The 14,452-nt window shown below is 40.9% G+C and overlaps 3 protein-coding genes across 8 annotated transcripts in view; all 3 read left to right on the plus strand.

The window, feature by feature from the left end:
• Window positions 1–14,452, plus strand: part of LOC306827321 (cytolytic toxin-alpha-like) — an 83,363-nt gene that overhangs the window by 33,355 nt on the left and 35,556 nt on the right. The gene's annotated exons all lie outside the window — the stretch shown is intronic.
• On the plus strand, window positions 645–1,819 carry LOC306826309 (laminin subunit gamma-1-like; the record flags this gene model as incomplete). The annotated part of the gene is made up of 3 exons (XM_079347509.1): window positions 645–655; window positions 810–1,216; window positions 1,501–1,819. 2 exons carry the CDS (start codon window positions 645–647, stop codon window positions 1,207–1,209), a joined length of 411 nt encoding a protein of 136 aa, XP_079203635.1. The 3' UTR covers window positions 1,210–1,216; window positions 1,501–1,819.
• Window positions 1,568–14,452, plus strand: part of LOC306827328 (cytolytic toxin-alpha-like) — a 30,300-nt gene continuing 17,415 nt past the window's right edge. Inside the window, exons 1-2 of one of the 2 annotated variants that reach the window (XM_079349056.1) lie at window positions 1,568–1,646; window positions 3,916–4,821. The gene's annotated coding sequence lies outside the window, so the exon portion shown is untranslated. Of the gene's footprint in view, window positions 1,647–3,915; window positions 4,822–14,452 lie in introns of those variants that run through there. The other variant, XM_079349057.1, reaches the window with a different exon arrangement.

The raw sequence follows: 14,452 nt of genomic DNA on the forward strand, positions 1-14,452 counted from the left end.
GAAAGGGGGATTACTATGTATTACTGTAAACCAGCTACAGAGCTGAAATCATCATCAATGTCATTGAAACCTGAGATGTGGAGGTGAGGAGCGTTGGACAGCTGAGCACAGAATGACCCCACAGACTCGTCTGAACTGTGTTCATGAACAAAACGCTTCATCTCAGCTGTTTCACTTCAGCTCCAAAAGGTGAGAAAATACCAGCGTGTGACCCTCAAAGGATCAGAGACACACAAACCTGAACACCGTTCATTTACAATGTTCACAGCTTTCCTCAGTGTGATATCTGACCCTCTCATGATGACTTTGAGGTTTTTAATGTCACAGATTCGCTGGTTTCAAAAGATTTAAGAAGCTTAAAGAGAAACCTGAGTGCAGCTGCTGACTTTAATATAATCTGTCATTTAAAGTACGGTGGCCTATTTGTGCCATAAAAAACAGGAATGTGCATGGCGGAGGACACAAAGAGCTGAGGCCGAGCACAGACCCCTCACAGCAGCATACCGGGAACAGAGCTCTGGACGCGGCCTGGACCGGAGACAACCAGCCGCTGCTGAAACCCCCCCGCTGCGCTCAGTGCACCGTGAGAGCCCCGGGGACCCGCCGCTAACCGGAGCGACTGAGCCAACTTTGGACTTTTGGGGATGGGACTGCTGTGGGTGTCTGTCAGGGATTGTTTGTTGTGTTTTGTCACATTAGTCTAAGTTGATCATTGTTATCATTTAGTTTGTATAATTGTAATAAATCCCTTTATTTGACTTGGTTAGTGTTAGTGTGTTTTAATGGGTTAATTTGTGGATTCTTGTTAGCCCCATAGGGCCGCCTGATGAGAGGTGTGTGATCCGGGCTCTGGTGGCCCTGAGCTGGGTGGCGGTGTGCGTCCGCGCCGCCATGGACGAGTGTTCGGACGAGCGGGGCTCCCCGCAGCGCTGCATGCCCGAGTTTGTTAACGCCGCTTTTAACGTAACGGTGGTGGCCACCAACACCTGCGGCTCTCCGCCCGAGGAGTACTGCGTGCAGACCGGAGCCACCGGAGTCACCAAGTCGTGCCACATCTGCGACTCCCGGGACCCCCGGAACCACCACAGCGCCGTGTACCTGACCGACTACAACAACCAGCAGGACACTACCTGGTGGCAGAGCCAGACCATGCTGGCCGGGATCCAGTACCCGAACTCCGTTATCATGGAGGAGGCCAAACCACACTAACAAGCAGGTTTGAAGCCCCGCTCACCCAATCGAGTCTGAAAACCAAAGAGATTAAGAGATGCATTGGTGTTTTTATGAAAGGTACAACTTATGTCATAACTTATCTTCAGTCTCATTTTGTAAAATAAAACGTGAGAGAATCGTATCGTGAATCGTATCGTGTGGGGAGTTGAGTGAATTGTTACATCCTGAACACTTACTTTAACCTGAGCTGGGACAGCAGGCTGAAGTCTTCCTTTGTGACCACAGGCAGAGTTCAGATGTTACATCCAAAGTCTGCGTCTCTTTCAGGCCTTTGAACTCGTCCTCAACCCAGAGAGCATCATCGTCCTCGTCCCACAGAGAACGGTTTATTCCTAGAAAACAGACGCACATCATTTCAAATCAAGCCATCATCACTTGTGCTCGTGTGCTGCATCTACTGCATATTGTTCCAGGTTAGTAAATGTCAAAGACACAAAAGAAACTCCCTCAGCTGTCCACAGGTCGTCCTGAGTGGAGGGACTGACCAGAGGAAGGGGAGAGGGACGAACACTGGGACCAGTCTAAACAGAAAGCAAAAAATAAAGTTACAGTTATTTAAATAAACCTTCCTGATGAATCATCACAAGGGCAGCTTATGTCTCAAACTAGTGCTGCACATTAAACTGCATTTAATGTTCCAACCTCCATCTTTAATATCATGGGCTGATATTTATCTTTCCACCTCAGGCTCCGTAATATATGAACATTTCACGAGACTGAAAGCAACATGACTTCATAGATTTAACTGATTCTTTCTCACATGTTTCGTCATCTATTAAATTCTCCTTTTGAACTGACAGCTAACGTTAGAAAGCTAACCTCACACATCTCCATCTTTCACTCTGACACTTTACTGTAAATATGGAGTCGCTGTGTCATTTACATCAACTAAATATATGCTAACATCGTCACAGCAGCTAACATGCTACATGAACTTAGCGTAGGTGTTTATAAAGCTGAACGCTAAACATGAAGATTTCACAAAGACAAATGAAAAGATGGCAGCCTAACAGTTAAACAGCAGAAGAGTCTAAATGACCAATAATAAGGAGCACTGTGACAACATGAAGGTATGACTGTCTGTTAGACAGTGTGAATACACTAAACAACATTCAGTCTGTTTAAATGATTTAACCATTAGATATAAGTGTATGCTTACCTGATATGAAGACATGTGGAGTCCAACAGTTTGACACACGATGGTTTCCCGCTCAAATTTAAATCAACGTCTTTTCAACTTGTTTGTATAAAAGGCTAAACTACAACTACTACTGAAAGACCAACTACGTCTCCTCATCATTTCCTCTGTATCCTGACAGATACATCATCCTGTTTCAAACATTTAAAGACTTAGCTGTGCCTTATTAACTCTCAAACATTGTTTTATTTATATATTTCTGAACACCTTTAAAGGGGGAAAGAAAATACTGTGGACCACATGAGAAACCAGAGATGCTCTAGCTTAAAGTTCGTCTAATTAGCATGTACAAACAAAGTGCTGTATGTCAAATAAAAGGTTTCAAAAGCTTTAAGCGAACAGTTAACATGTTATTAAAAGGTCTGTGAGCCTAACAGAGTATAGTATTAACCATCATTTAGCATTTATTACCGTGTTTTAACACTGTAGTAACTGAAGCACAGCTAAACACTCACCTCTCCTCCGCGGGGTCTCAGACAGTCTGAGGGGAACAGCGCGAAACTACAGGATGTGACGTCATCGCAACAGACCGCCAAAATAAAACAAGCTCCCAAATAAAAATACAATAACACCTATAGACTGCTATAGTGATGACATATTTTTGTAGGCTACCCGAACGAAATGGCACTGGTGGTAGAAAATTCTCCTAGCCGGGATTTTTGGATTTTGTTTGATTGCAGAAAATAATTTCTGTGTCAAACACACTTTTCTGATGCTCTTTAGTTCAGCTGGATAAAGTTACAGATCAACACTATTTATATGAAGTTTGAAGCTTTAATGCAGCCGAGAGAAGTAAAATCCTAACGTGATGCTACAAGCTAACTACGCCGCGGTTGGTTGATTTTGACGTCACAACTACGCTTCATCAATCTAATCAGTAAAAACTTTAAAATTCACAAGTGGGGGTCTTAGCTGTCGTAGTTTATCTCGTCTAACAAAACAATGTCTCTTTAGCTTGTGTTAACCACAACCCTTATTTCAGGTGTCTAACCACAAACACGTTCAAAATCCCCATTGACTTTTAGAGCTGATTTACATTTATCACATGTGGGGTCCAGATTTGGGTAGATCTTAGCCAACTTAACTTCTGTAAAGTAAAGACGGTGCACAATTTTAAATTGTATGAGCGCGTGTCTGCTGCAAGGAGATGAAGAGTGAACTTGTTTAAGAATTGCATTCCAATGCTGATTTAAAGTGAGGGGCCCAAGTCCCAGTCCCATTGTGTTTTGAGTATATCTATTTGTTCAGAAATAATTTCACAAATTGTTCCACACTTTCTTCTTTTAAAGGCAGAGCTCATTAGGTCCTCGAGATTCACTTCTTAATTTAACTTCCTCAATGACGACTTTCTTACAATCTGGTTTTAACACAATTAAACCAGTCAGCATATCAGAACTCAGCACTCAAATCTAACACATCCTGAACATGAGATCACTTCCTCTTCCTCCTCCTCCTCCTCCTTCTTCTTGCTCTCACTCAGACAGACAACAGCAGGTCAGCGTCCGAGACAGAGCTCACAGAGGAAAGTTTATCTGAAACTCTTCAGCGATCAAGTTTAATGTGAGTACGCCTCGATCTCTGACATCTGAACCTCGACTTAGACTCTATCAGATTTAATTAACTTGTTTCACAGCAAATAAATTACATAAAAAGATGGTTAAATAAAAGTACTTGATCAACATCAAATATTCAAGCTGAGTATGAACAACACCAGAGAGGAGAGAGAAATATAAAAAAAGTTTTTTTGTTAAATATTGAATCTTCTATAATCTCTGAATTTGGTGTATTTTTATGAGCTTTAGCAAAGTTGATGTCTGTTTTCCATCCCAATGAAGCCCTTTGAATTAACATTGAATTGAAACGAGAGGAGGAGAAACAACAATACGTACAAACAGCTTCTTTTTTTGGATTGAATTTTCAAGCTTTTTATGCCTTTATTGGAGAGAGAGAGAGAGACAGAGAGACAGAGAGAGAGAGAGAGACAGAGAGAGAGAGAGAGAGAGAGATAGAGAGACAGAGAGAGAGAGAGAGAGAGAGACAGAGAGAGAGAGAGGGGAATAATGAAGTTCTTTACGCCCTCTTGGGATGATTGATGTTTGATTCATGTCGTACTTTCTTATTTTAAAGGCAGGGCGGGTTATTTCCTCTACATTCCACTGTTTTTTTTTTAAACTTCCTCAACGACAGCTTTCCCACAATCTGGTTTGAACTCGACTAAAGCAGTCAGCCAATCAGAGCTCAGCACATTAATGTATCACATCCTGTACATGAGGCCTCCTCCTCTTCCTCCTCCTCCTTACTCTCACTCAGACAGACAACAACAGGTCAGCGCACGTGACAGAGCTCACAGAGGAAAGTTTATCAGAAACTCTTCAGCGGTCAAGTTTAATGTGAGTACGCCTCGATCTCTGACAATTCAATTCAATTTAAAGGACTTTATTAGCGTGGAAAACATATATTAACATCAAAAATAATACATAAAATTAAGTACAATATAAGAGATTAGAAAAGATCCCCTAACTAGTTAACTTTGTTTTTGTTTTTAAATACAAAACAGCAAAATTAAAATGTCATTTTTATAATATAAGAAAAAACAAAGATTCAATATTTAGCAAAAAGAGCAAATATATATATATATATATATATATATATATATATATATACACATGAGGACGAAATTATTAGCCCCCCCATGAAAATTTCACTTTTATTTAAGTATTTCCCAAATGCTATTAAATAGAGCAAAGAATTTTTAACACAGCCCTTTTAAACATCCTAGTGTTATTTTGGATGCTTACATTATTTTACTTTGCACAGAGAAATGAAATTATATCACAAAAACCAAAAACTACCTGGGTCAAAATTATTAGCCCCCTTAAGAACTGACCTGTTAAATGAGCCATAGAACAAAACACTGTTGAGCAATGATGTGCATTACCTTTGTAATGCTCAAAGCTTGTAAAATCAAGTTAAAATTGAGTATTATCTACCAATTTACAAACGGTATAAAAAGGTCAGTTGGGTTTGAGCTGTCACTTGAGAAAGCATCATGGCAAAAACAAAAGAAATCAGTTTGGACCTGAGAAAATGAATTGTTGATGCACACAAAGCAGGAGAAGGATATTCAAAGTTATCACAGCGATTCCAAGTGTTGGAAGACAACAGACGACGACCCAGACCCAGTTTTACTGCTGACTGCTTTAGGTTTTCTTTCAAAATCTTCACATATCCTTCTTTCTTCATGATTGATGATTGATTGATGGATCATTTAAAGGAGAGAGAGGGAGAGGGAGATCCTTAATGAGCAGTATGCAAACAATGCACAAACAGTCAATAAACATTAATTAGCGGTAAGTAGAAGTAAACCAACTGAGTCCAGTATGTCTCGGTTACCTGAGCATGACGGCCGTTAGCAGAGCAATGTCCCGGTCAATGATAACGCTGACTCTCAGTGAGTCTGTTTGTGTATATAAATTGTATGTGTGTGTGTGTTTGTGTGTGTGCGACTCCACTTTATTTAATGCCGGCCAGGATGGATGAGAGCAGAGGAACATTGCTTGTCATTGCTGGATGACTGAGCCCTTTCAGCCCCTCCCCCCTCCGATGCAAAGATCAAACCACAGATGGTAGTCAGCGTGGTGTGATGGAGGTCGAGGATGTTAGAGCGGGCCGGGCCAGTGGGTTGTGGGTCTATTTTTATTTTTTTTTTCAAACTTGTTTTCATCCCGGGTCTGGAATCTGTCAACTCAGGACAAATGGTGGCATTTCGTGGGGTAAAAACTGGCTGTGTGCCAGGCAGCTTTGTTATCAACAACAGGGCTGGTTGAGTTTTAGAGGACACGGGCAGGACTCTGTCTGTGCCCACAACAATAGAGAGTGTAAGTATACGTCTTGTGATGCCCCTCTGTCAGTATTGTGCTTATGTCATTTTGAAAGTGCAATTTCCAACCTCGCCCTCCTGTTTATTCTCCTCAAGCCACAATGGAAGGTTATTAACTCTCTAGTAATTGTTTCTGGGCCATTTAAGCAACGTACAAGTCATTACATCGGGCTCATTTTTCCTCATGTGTCTTACGGATTATGATGAATCACACAAAGGTCAGGCAGAATTTTAACTTGTTTATTTTAGGATTTGCTTGATGCAGTGCTAGATTCGAACTAAAAACCGCATTTAAATGGCCCTTTTTTTTACACTCTTCTGTGGCTTGGAACGAGTCCCGACAGTGAGCAATTTCTGCGGTCAAAAACAAGAAAAATACTTGTTGCCAAAAATATATTCCGACTGAACTGTCCCCGCTCATTGTTTGTTCATCTCAAATGAGGGACAAGAGTCTGAGTATAAAAGACTTTTAGCGGTTTGGGAGGCATTTGAGCTGTGGGCGGACAACTATTCAAAATTGACCAGACGCAGACAGACCCTGAAAAAAAGAAGCAGTAAATGATAGGTTATGGCGGATGAAGGAAGTGGGATGAGAGCAGATTAAGAGGGCATAGGGAGTCAGGGGAGATGGAGATGATGGTAGTTTCTCCACTGAGTGATGGTCAGCTGGGATCACTGTTAAAACAGCAGATATCAGCGCTACACTGTTCAACAAACCATCCCCAGATCTCAATCCATCAGCGTAAGCAGTGGATAACACAGGGCTCGCTATGGGAAGGGCGGTAGCTAAGGGAACGCTGGTGGTAGTGGGGTCAGCCAGAGGGTCTTGGCCTTGTCACAAGGCCTAAACCACGCAGTCAGTCATTGTTGACCCAGGCCCACCCCTGCCGCCGTTGTTATCCCAGAATCTCATCTCTTGCTGGTGACCTCCGAGAGGTGATGGAGACGGCGGCTAACTGACTGCTGTGTGAGTTTGATGTATGAGCCGGCACTGAGGATTGACGTGGGAGAGAAGGTGAATAGCAGGTTGCATCAGACATGTCAGGAGTCTGGAAGTCTGCACCGTCAAACGTACTCTTGAAACAGGTGCCTTAAAAGTAAGTGGCCATGGGAAGAAAATATTGTAGGTATTTTGAAAGTACGCTGTGAATTTGTAGATTCCTACTGAGTGTTAAAATAGTTTTTTACTGTCCTTGAAGCTCAACAGGCCTCGAGTCGGGCGACGATCCTGGGTTTCAACACTTCAAGGTCCAAAACAAATCGTAGATCATGTTTTATCTACAATTCCAGATGCATCCAAAGCTGATCCACTTCATCCAATGCATATTGATTGGATGCAAAAGATAAAGAAAGGATGCAAAAGCAAAATGTATCATCAGCATAGAAAAGTACGTCAAACTGTAGAATAATCTGTCGATACTCCATGTTAAAAGTTTTAAGGGGTCTCGAAGCGGGCCTTGCTGGACCTCCTACGATCTCAAACATTGTAGGTGTGTTTTGTCTGCTCCTGGCGATGTTTTTCCCCCCCATTTTGGAGATATTCAAAACATCTTTATGCCACATTGAAAACAAAGCCAAAGACAAAGGGTATAAATGTTTTATTCTCCTTTTAGCTTCAGGGTTTTGTATCGTCTTCGCTTTGGTTTATTTTAATTCTTTGTGCCCACTGGCTAGACAGCCGTATTAACTGGTGATACATCCACTTTATCACTTACCCAGCCTACAGTTAAAACACCAGATAATATTTCCTCCCATATACAGTACTTGAGTTGGGTCCTGACAATTCATTATTTATGATCTATTCCAAATTACATTATCTTTCACCAGGCTTCAATTACACTCTTCCCTGAGGCTGGCAAAATGACTCACTATGTCTGTGCAAAGGACTGTACAACTGAGAGACAGAGAGAGAAAGGCTGATCATTTGCATGCACTGATATCTACCACACTGAAGTGGAACCTCATTTTTTTCCAATTTTCAGATGTCTGATCTGACAAGTTAATTGATTGGACATAACAAATTAAATGTCTCTGCAGTGGTGCAAAAAATGTGTGCTACAAACTGTGATAGTTATTGATGACACTGTAAAAAGGAGGACGATAACACACGACAGTTAGCTGAATATTTTTTCCTCTGGTGTCTATGATCAGTACGCTCTCACCACAAGGGGAAGCAAAATATGGCAACGTTACATCAAACATGTTTCTTATCTGGAAAGGCATAATTAGAAATACAAAAAGGAAACTAAGTCACCTAAATAATTATAATCTTAAAAAGCTCCAGTTGTTGTTTTTTATGTTAGCTTTAAAGAATAACATTTTCCAAAAGCACAGGAAAGCTTGATGGGTTGAGACCAGCCAAACAAGCGTTATGTAAATCAGTCCAATACCCGATCAAATCTTCTTCACTGTTTCTAAGAGTCTTATGTGAATTAACAAGGGTAAACATGGATGCAGGCTGATTTAAACAGAACATCAAGGATTGGTAGTTTTTATTTCAGTGGGAAAACTTTGGCTTCTCGGGCTGTGCGATATGACCTCAAATCAATATCACAATTAATTGAACATTTGACCTCGATTACGATTAATGAACGATTATTTTGTTTTTGTTGTTTTGCCCTCACAGTTCACTGACGTGGTCTCCACTGTAAATATAATCAGCTATTAAAGCGGCGATATGTTCTCTAATGAGAGAGTGCATATCTGATGAACTATTTTCTGGTTATTTAAATATTTATATATTTCTAGCTGAAATCAAAGCATAGCTTGAAATGAAAAGGACACATTTAAGTTTTAAAGTAGAAACTAACTTCTCTAAGAAGGAAACTTTCTCGCAAACAGTTCTTTCACAGTGTTTACATTTGATTTCTTTTTTGTTCCGCGTCATCTTTCCTACAGGCAAAATGCGTCCGAACGACGGACATTGTTTCCATGTCACGGATAGGACGTGTCATCACGTGCCATTAAAATAATCCTGGCCCCATTCGCTACTGTTAAATTACATAAAAGTTAAACCTTTCACAGTAAGTACTGATATTACATGCTGTAATACTTTACTCTTTGTCATCCCATTGACAAAGACCCAAAATGAATACATCATGAGCACAGCACTAAGCAACATTAAGCTAATTTACAGTGGCAAGAAAAGCTACTTTTAAGAGGCAGAAACCTGGAGGAGAAGAAGACACCTGCGGAAACTGTGCTGGGGTGGGACAGATGGATGGAGGGAGATGTAGAAAGAGTAGGATAAACACAAAAAGAAGCAACAGCAAATAAGAAAGATTCATAGCTACAGTGTCAGAAATTATGATCAAAGTCTGTGTAGTATCAGCAGTAAGTATGGTAATAGACTGATCAGTCTGATATAAACAACTCATTAATATTAGCAACTGTACTGACGATGAAACAGGGAGGACTGATTATGCTCATTATGAAGGTTGAAGCTCCAAGACTCACTTCAATATTCATAATAATGATTAATAATAATAGATTTAATGCTGACAATAATAGTTGTAGCAGTCAGGAGGGTTGGTTTTAAGCCCTGTTCACCCCTTCAATCATCCCCCTGTCATCTGAGTGAATTTAGCAAACTCAAAAGAAAAATCCTCCTCAGATCAACATGAAGCTGTCATCTGCAAAAAAATACAAAAATACAAAAATTAAAAGTTTGAGCCTTGACAGTGATGAAAATGTATCATATGCACACAGTTCATTTAGTGGATGTGTGTGTATCTTTGCACAGGCTGCTCCTGTGTGTTGTGTGAACAAACATTGAATAACTCACTGACATTTACACGCCAAACCGAAAATCTGTCTGCATGCGGTGCTTGGTGGGTGTTCAGTTCATACCCTGGTTTTGATAATTTAAACAATCAAGGTACTTAAAATAAAACTGTTTTTTATATCATATATATTAGTATTTGTAGACATGAAGGTGGTAGGTTGGCTCGTGTGTCTCGACACACTCATGCAGTGAATCATCTGGGGTATGTCAGCATCCAAAAGTGCACAGTAATCAACAGAATCTGCTGCCTGTTTTGAAAATCATCTCCCAATGTCATTACTCTAAGAATGGATTGGACGACATCGTCTTCCAAAGCGGCCTCGCTCCGTGACAAACGATGGCAGACTGAAAAAGATTTTTTTTTAAAGCGCTAACTGTGAGAGAAAATGTTCCTGTGCCTCCAAAACTGACCGCCTCTCTGAGATTAATGGGGGAAAGTGTGTGCGTATACGTGACTGAAAAAAAGAATGAAGAAGTGCCCATTAGTAGCAGCACTCACACTCACATTTGCTTGTGATTCAGTCTGACATATTTGACTAGAATTTGATCTTGAGTAGAATATTTAATTATGTTCTTCTGGTTTTCCAAAACACTCATCAACACGATTTTATTGGAGTTTTGTTTTTTTTATCTAAAGGGTAGAGGAGGTTAGAAATCTGAGAGTTTCTGTATAATTTCAATATTTAACTTGTTCTAGTATCTTATTACTGACTTGAGCTGAATAATTTCCTCTTAATGTATCCGATATGTAAAGCATCACCCTCCACAGTTGTCCTTTTTTACTCTCTGGTGTCCAAATCTTGTACTATTAGTCATCTGAGAGCGAGAGGAGGGCGTTTGACAGAGACAGAATGAGAAGGAGAGAGAAGCGGTGGGGGAAAAGGCAGAGAGAGGGAACATGTTAAACATGACATCTAAGTATCTAATTACCTCTGTGGCTATGTCAGCCTCCCAGACCAGTCTGTCGCATTCACACATACACCATCCCCGGGTCTCTGAGCTGGCCTCAGTGTGTCCCCGGTTTCCTGTTTGTGCTCTCTTCAAGCTTGCAGCAACAGTAAATGTGGCTCAACAGAAGTGAATACATGTGAATAAGAACTCCGAGAAAACATGGATGCTGCAGAAATGGAAGATGGCTACCTTTCTAGAAGGGATTTTCTTTTCATGTAACAGGGCATTGTTTCTCTCAAAAACTGTTTCGTAAAGGTCAACGAGGAAGATGTCATGCATGCAAAGTACATATTAACCTGATCTTTTTGCTGGCATGTTCTCTTGCTGTGCTGCACTTCAGTCTTCAAAAAGCAAAATAAATATGTGACTTTATGCAATCAGCATCACCAATGGCGAGCTCTCTGAGAAGGGCTCCCATTCCCCATCTCCATCATCAGTACCGTATGCTTTTGTACTTTTTGTCGAGCTTATTTTGCGGAGATGATCAAGGAAGAATGAGGGTATTCTCTTTCAAAAGGTACGCTGATGATTGCACAGGAGGGTGGTGTCTTTTGAGACGGAGCTCAACAAAAGGAATTGTTAATACACAGCTGACAATTTATGGACGTGCAAGGCTGATGTCTTCCCATATTGTCATGTATAATTCAGCCCCTCCTTTTTAACTTTTTATGAAGCCAAAAGTGCCGCATATTGTCCATTGTCATCAACTTTCCCTGGCTTTGTCCTCTTCTTTTTTTATTGGCGCCTTTTTTAGTGAGGAAGGAGAAAAAGTGAAAAACAGAAAAGTGTGCCCAGGACAACAGTAAGCCTCCTCCGTTTTACCCAGAGTGATCACAATAGCTGATGCGGCTGACTGCGAGACTCTGGGTTCTCATGCTGTGTCCACTTCTCTCAGTCATCGCACTGTTTTCAGTTACTCTCAAGCTGCCTGCTGTTTGTCGAGGTCAGATTAGATAGACGAAATGTTGGGAGAGGAGTCGAGGAAAGAAAAAGAATCTTTTGGATCTTTTGTTGCTCTGTTGGTGTGATCCTTTGTGGGAGTCTAACCTTCTGTTGCTCCTGTCTCTAGTTTCTGGCTGTGTTTAAGAGCGTTTACTTTTTTTGTTGCAGGTGTAATGTCAGACAATCCAGACAGCCTCGAGAGTCCTACACAATAAAATATCACAGCATGGCCCAGGTGCATTCCTCGCCATGGTAACTGTGTGCTGCATGTCGCCATCCTCTCCTTCACTGACTTTGTCTCCCTGGCTTTGTTTGTCCCAGTGGTGACATTTCATGCCTGTCAAAGCTGCTGTCTCACTGGCAGGGCAGCGTGGACGTGTAAGCGTTAGCATAGTCGCAAGCAGAGTCTATTAAAGGCAAAGTGCTGTAATTCTTCCTTTCATGCCGAAGGCCTGCCTTCACTTTCAATGACACGCACAGTGATATGTGAAGAAAACCCAGCAGCATGTGGCGACATCCGATTTACCACTTTAGGGTTGAGGTGCCCAATATAGAGCGTTTTAATTTTCCAGTCTGCTGCGTGGGATGCACTGTTTCAACTTGTGTAATGGAATGATGCTTATTGTGTAGTGCCTTTTTTGTGTTTTTATAATTCCACTTTTTCAGGTTTAAATGCGTCTGTTGTAGCTTTACAAATGCTCTGCCAGCTGAGTCGTTAACCTATACCTAGGATGCATAACACTGAGTCAAATTCAACTTTGTCAAATAAATATAGCAGTTTAAAGCAAAGTCTAAAAAAGGGCCTATATTGAAAGTCTAAAGCCCCGTTTCCACCAAGCGCTTTAATTCAATTCTTCTCTGTATATGCACACATTGTGTGGTGTTTCAATAGATTAAAGTTAGGCAAAATCCCCAACAACCCGCACTGTCCTACATTTAGGTACCCTTCTGATGGTGTTTTTGTAACAAAGGGCCACATAACAATGACAAAGTAGATGAATTGCTGGATGTCTTCTATTGTTGGTTTTGTTTACTGTGTCGCGTTTTTCTTTTTTGTTGAATTTTGGTGGAATTAGGGCTTAAGCTAGCTAAAGACTAAAGTCAGGGAGTAAGATGTATTGCATATTTTCAAAGCCGTTAGCTAGCTTGGTTTCATTAAACATGATATGTGTTCCATAGATTTTTGGCAAATTGACAGTCTCAAACCTCAAATATCGTTCCAAAGTTAACTAGCAGCAGAGTATGCTAACATCCATAGCTTACGCTGTAACTTCAAACTCAATAAACAGTTAGTCAGCACTCTCTCTGTCCACAGTGTTCCTTCTATGAATGATTCATGCAGACATAAGTTTCTACATAACACCTTCTAGTCTCCCTGTTTCCACTTCTCCACTATTTTCATCATTGCAACAAGAAGAGTGTACGCTGCATACCCAGCATGCCGCGGTTCACACTTCGCCTCGTGCATCCCGCCAGAATGTCCAAAGGCCCCAACCGCAAACAAAGAAGCTTCTCTGGATGTTTATTATGTATAGGTTTTTCCCCCCATATACCCAAGATTATATCCTTCAGGGGAGCGTGGTGAGCAAGATGGATTGTGGAGTGTGCATATTTGCAGAACGAAGGAGGAGGAGGCTTTTTCAGTGAGATGCACTGTCTTCATGGGATTGCATTACAGTCCCTTTGCCCCTGTGTTGTTTTTCTCTTCACATTATTGCATCAGCAAGGTAATGCAGAGTTTGGGTTCAGAGTGAGCTGGACTGAAACATTCCACCCAAGGATATAATACATGTCTTTGGCATTAATGTGCCTTGGAAGACCAGCTCACTCAGAGAAAGACAATAACTTGTTTATGTTTTACACTTTTATTGCATGTTGCAAAACCTGCTATTTTTTTGGGTTGTCTAATTGAGTCTGGGACTCCCATTGTGAGAGGAGAGAGAAGTGTGGCTGGAAACCATCAGGATTTGGTAAAGCTTTGACGCCACAGTGATTCATCGCTTTCACAACTGAGTGTCTGTAGTTCTCCTGGAACTCCAAATGTGACAATCTTGTTATCATCTCGGTTTGTAAATGCAGAAAAGTTCTGGGTGTTCCTTTTCTCTTAACATGAAAGCTCGAGAGTTTAGCAATGCAAGACAATCCAGAGGGAAGAAGCCACAAAACTGGTGCTGAAACTTCAGCAAAGTTTTAATTGCTTTTCAAGTTTTAAAGGTAAGTTTTACTTACCTCTATAGTTCTTATAATTAACTCTTTGACTCGTTGCATTAGAATTAGCCTGCACCTGCAGTCGCTGTTCTGTTTGCATCTCGTGAAAGCCTGTACAATGAAAGGTAAAAAGATAAACAGTTTTCCTTGTTAATAAACATAAACGAGTATTAGATTGTGTCATAAGTCCCTTTCAATAAGAAAACACAAGACATACACATGAGACTAACAGAAGAAAAAACCTATATTATCCTGG

The sequence above is a fragment of the Symphodus melops genome, assembly GCF_947650265.1.
Source record: "Symphodus melops genome assembly, chromosome: 7".
Taxonomy (NCBI): domain Eukaryota; kingdom Metazoa; phylum Chordata; class Actinopteri; order Labriformes; family Labridae; genus Symphodus; species Symphodus melops.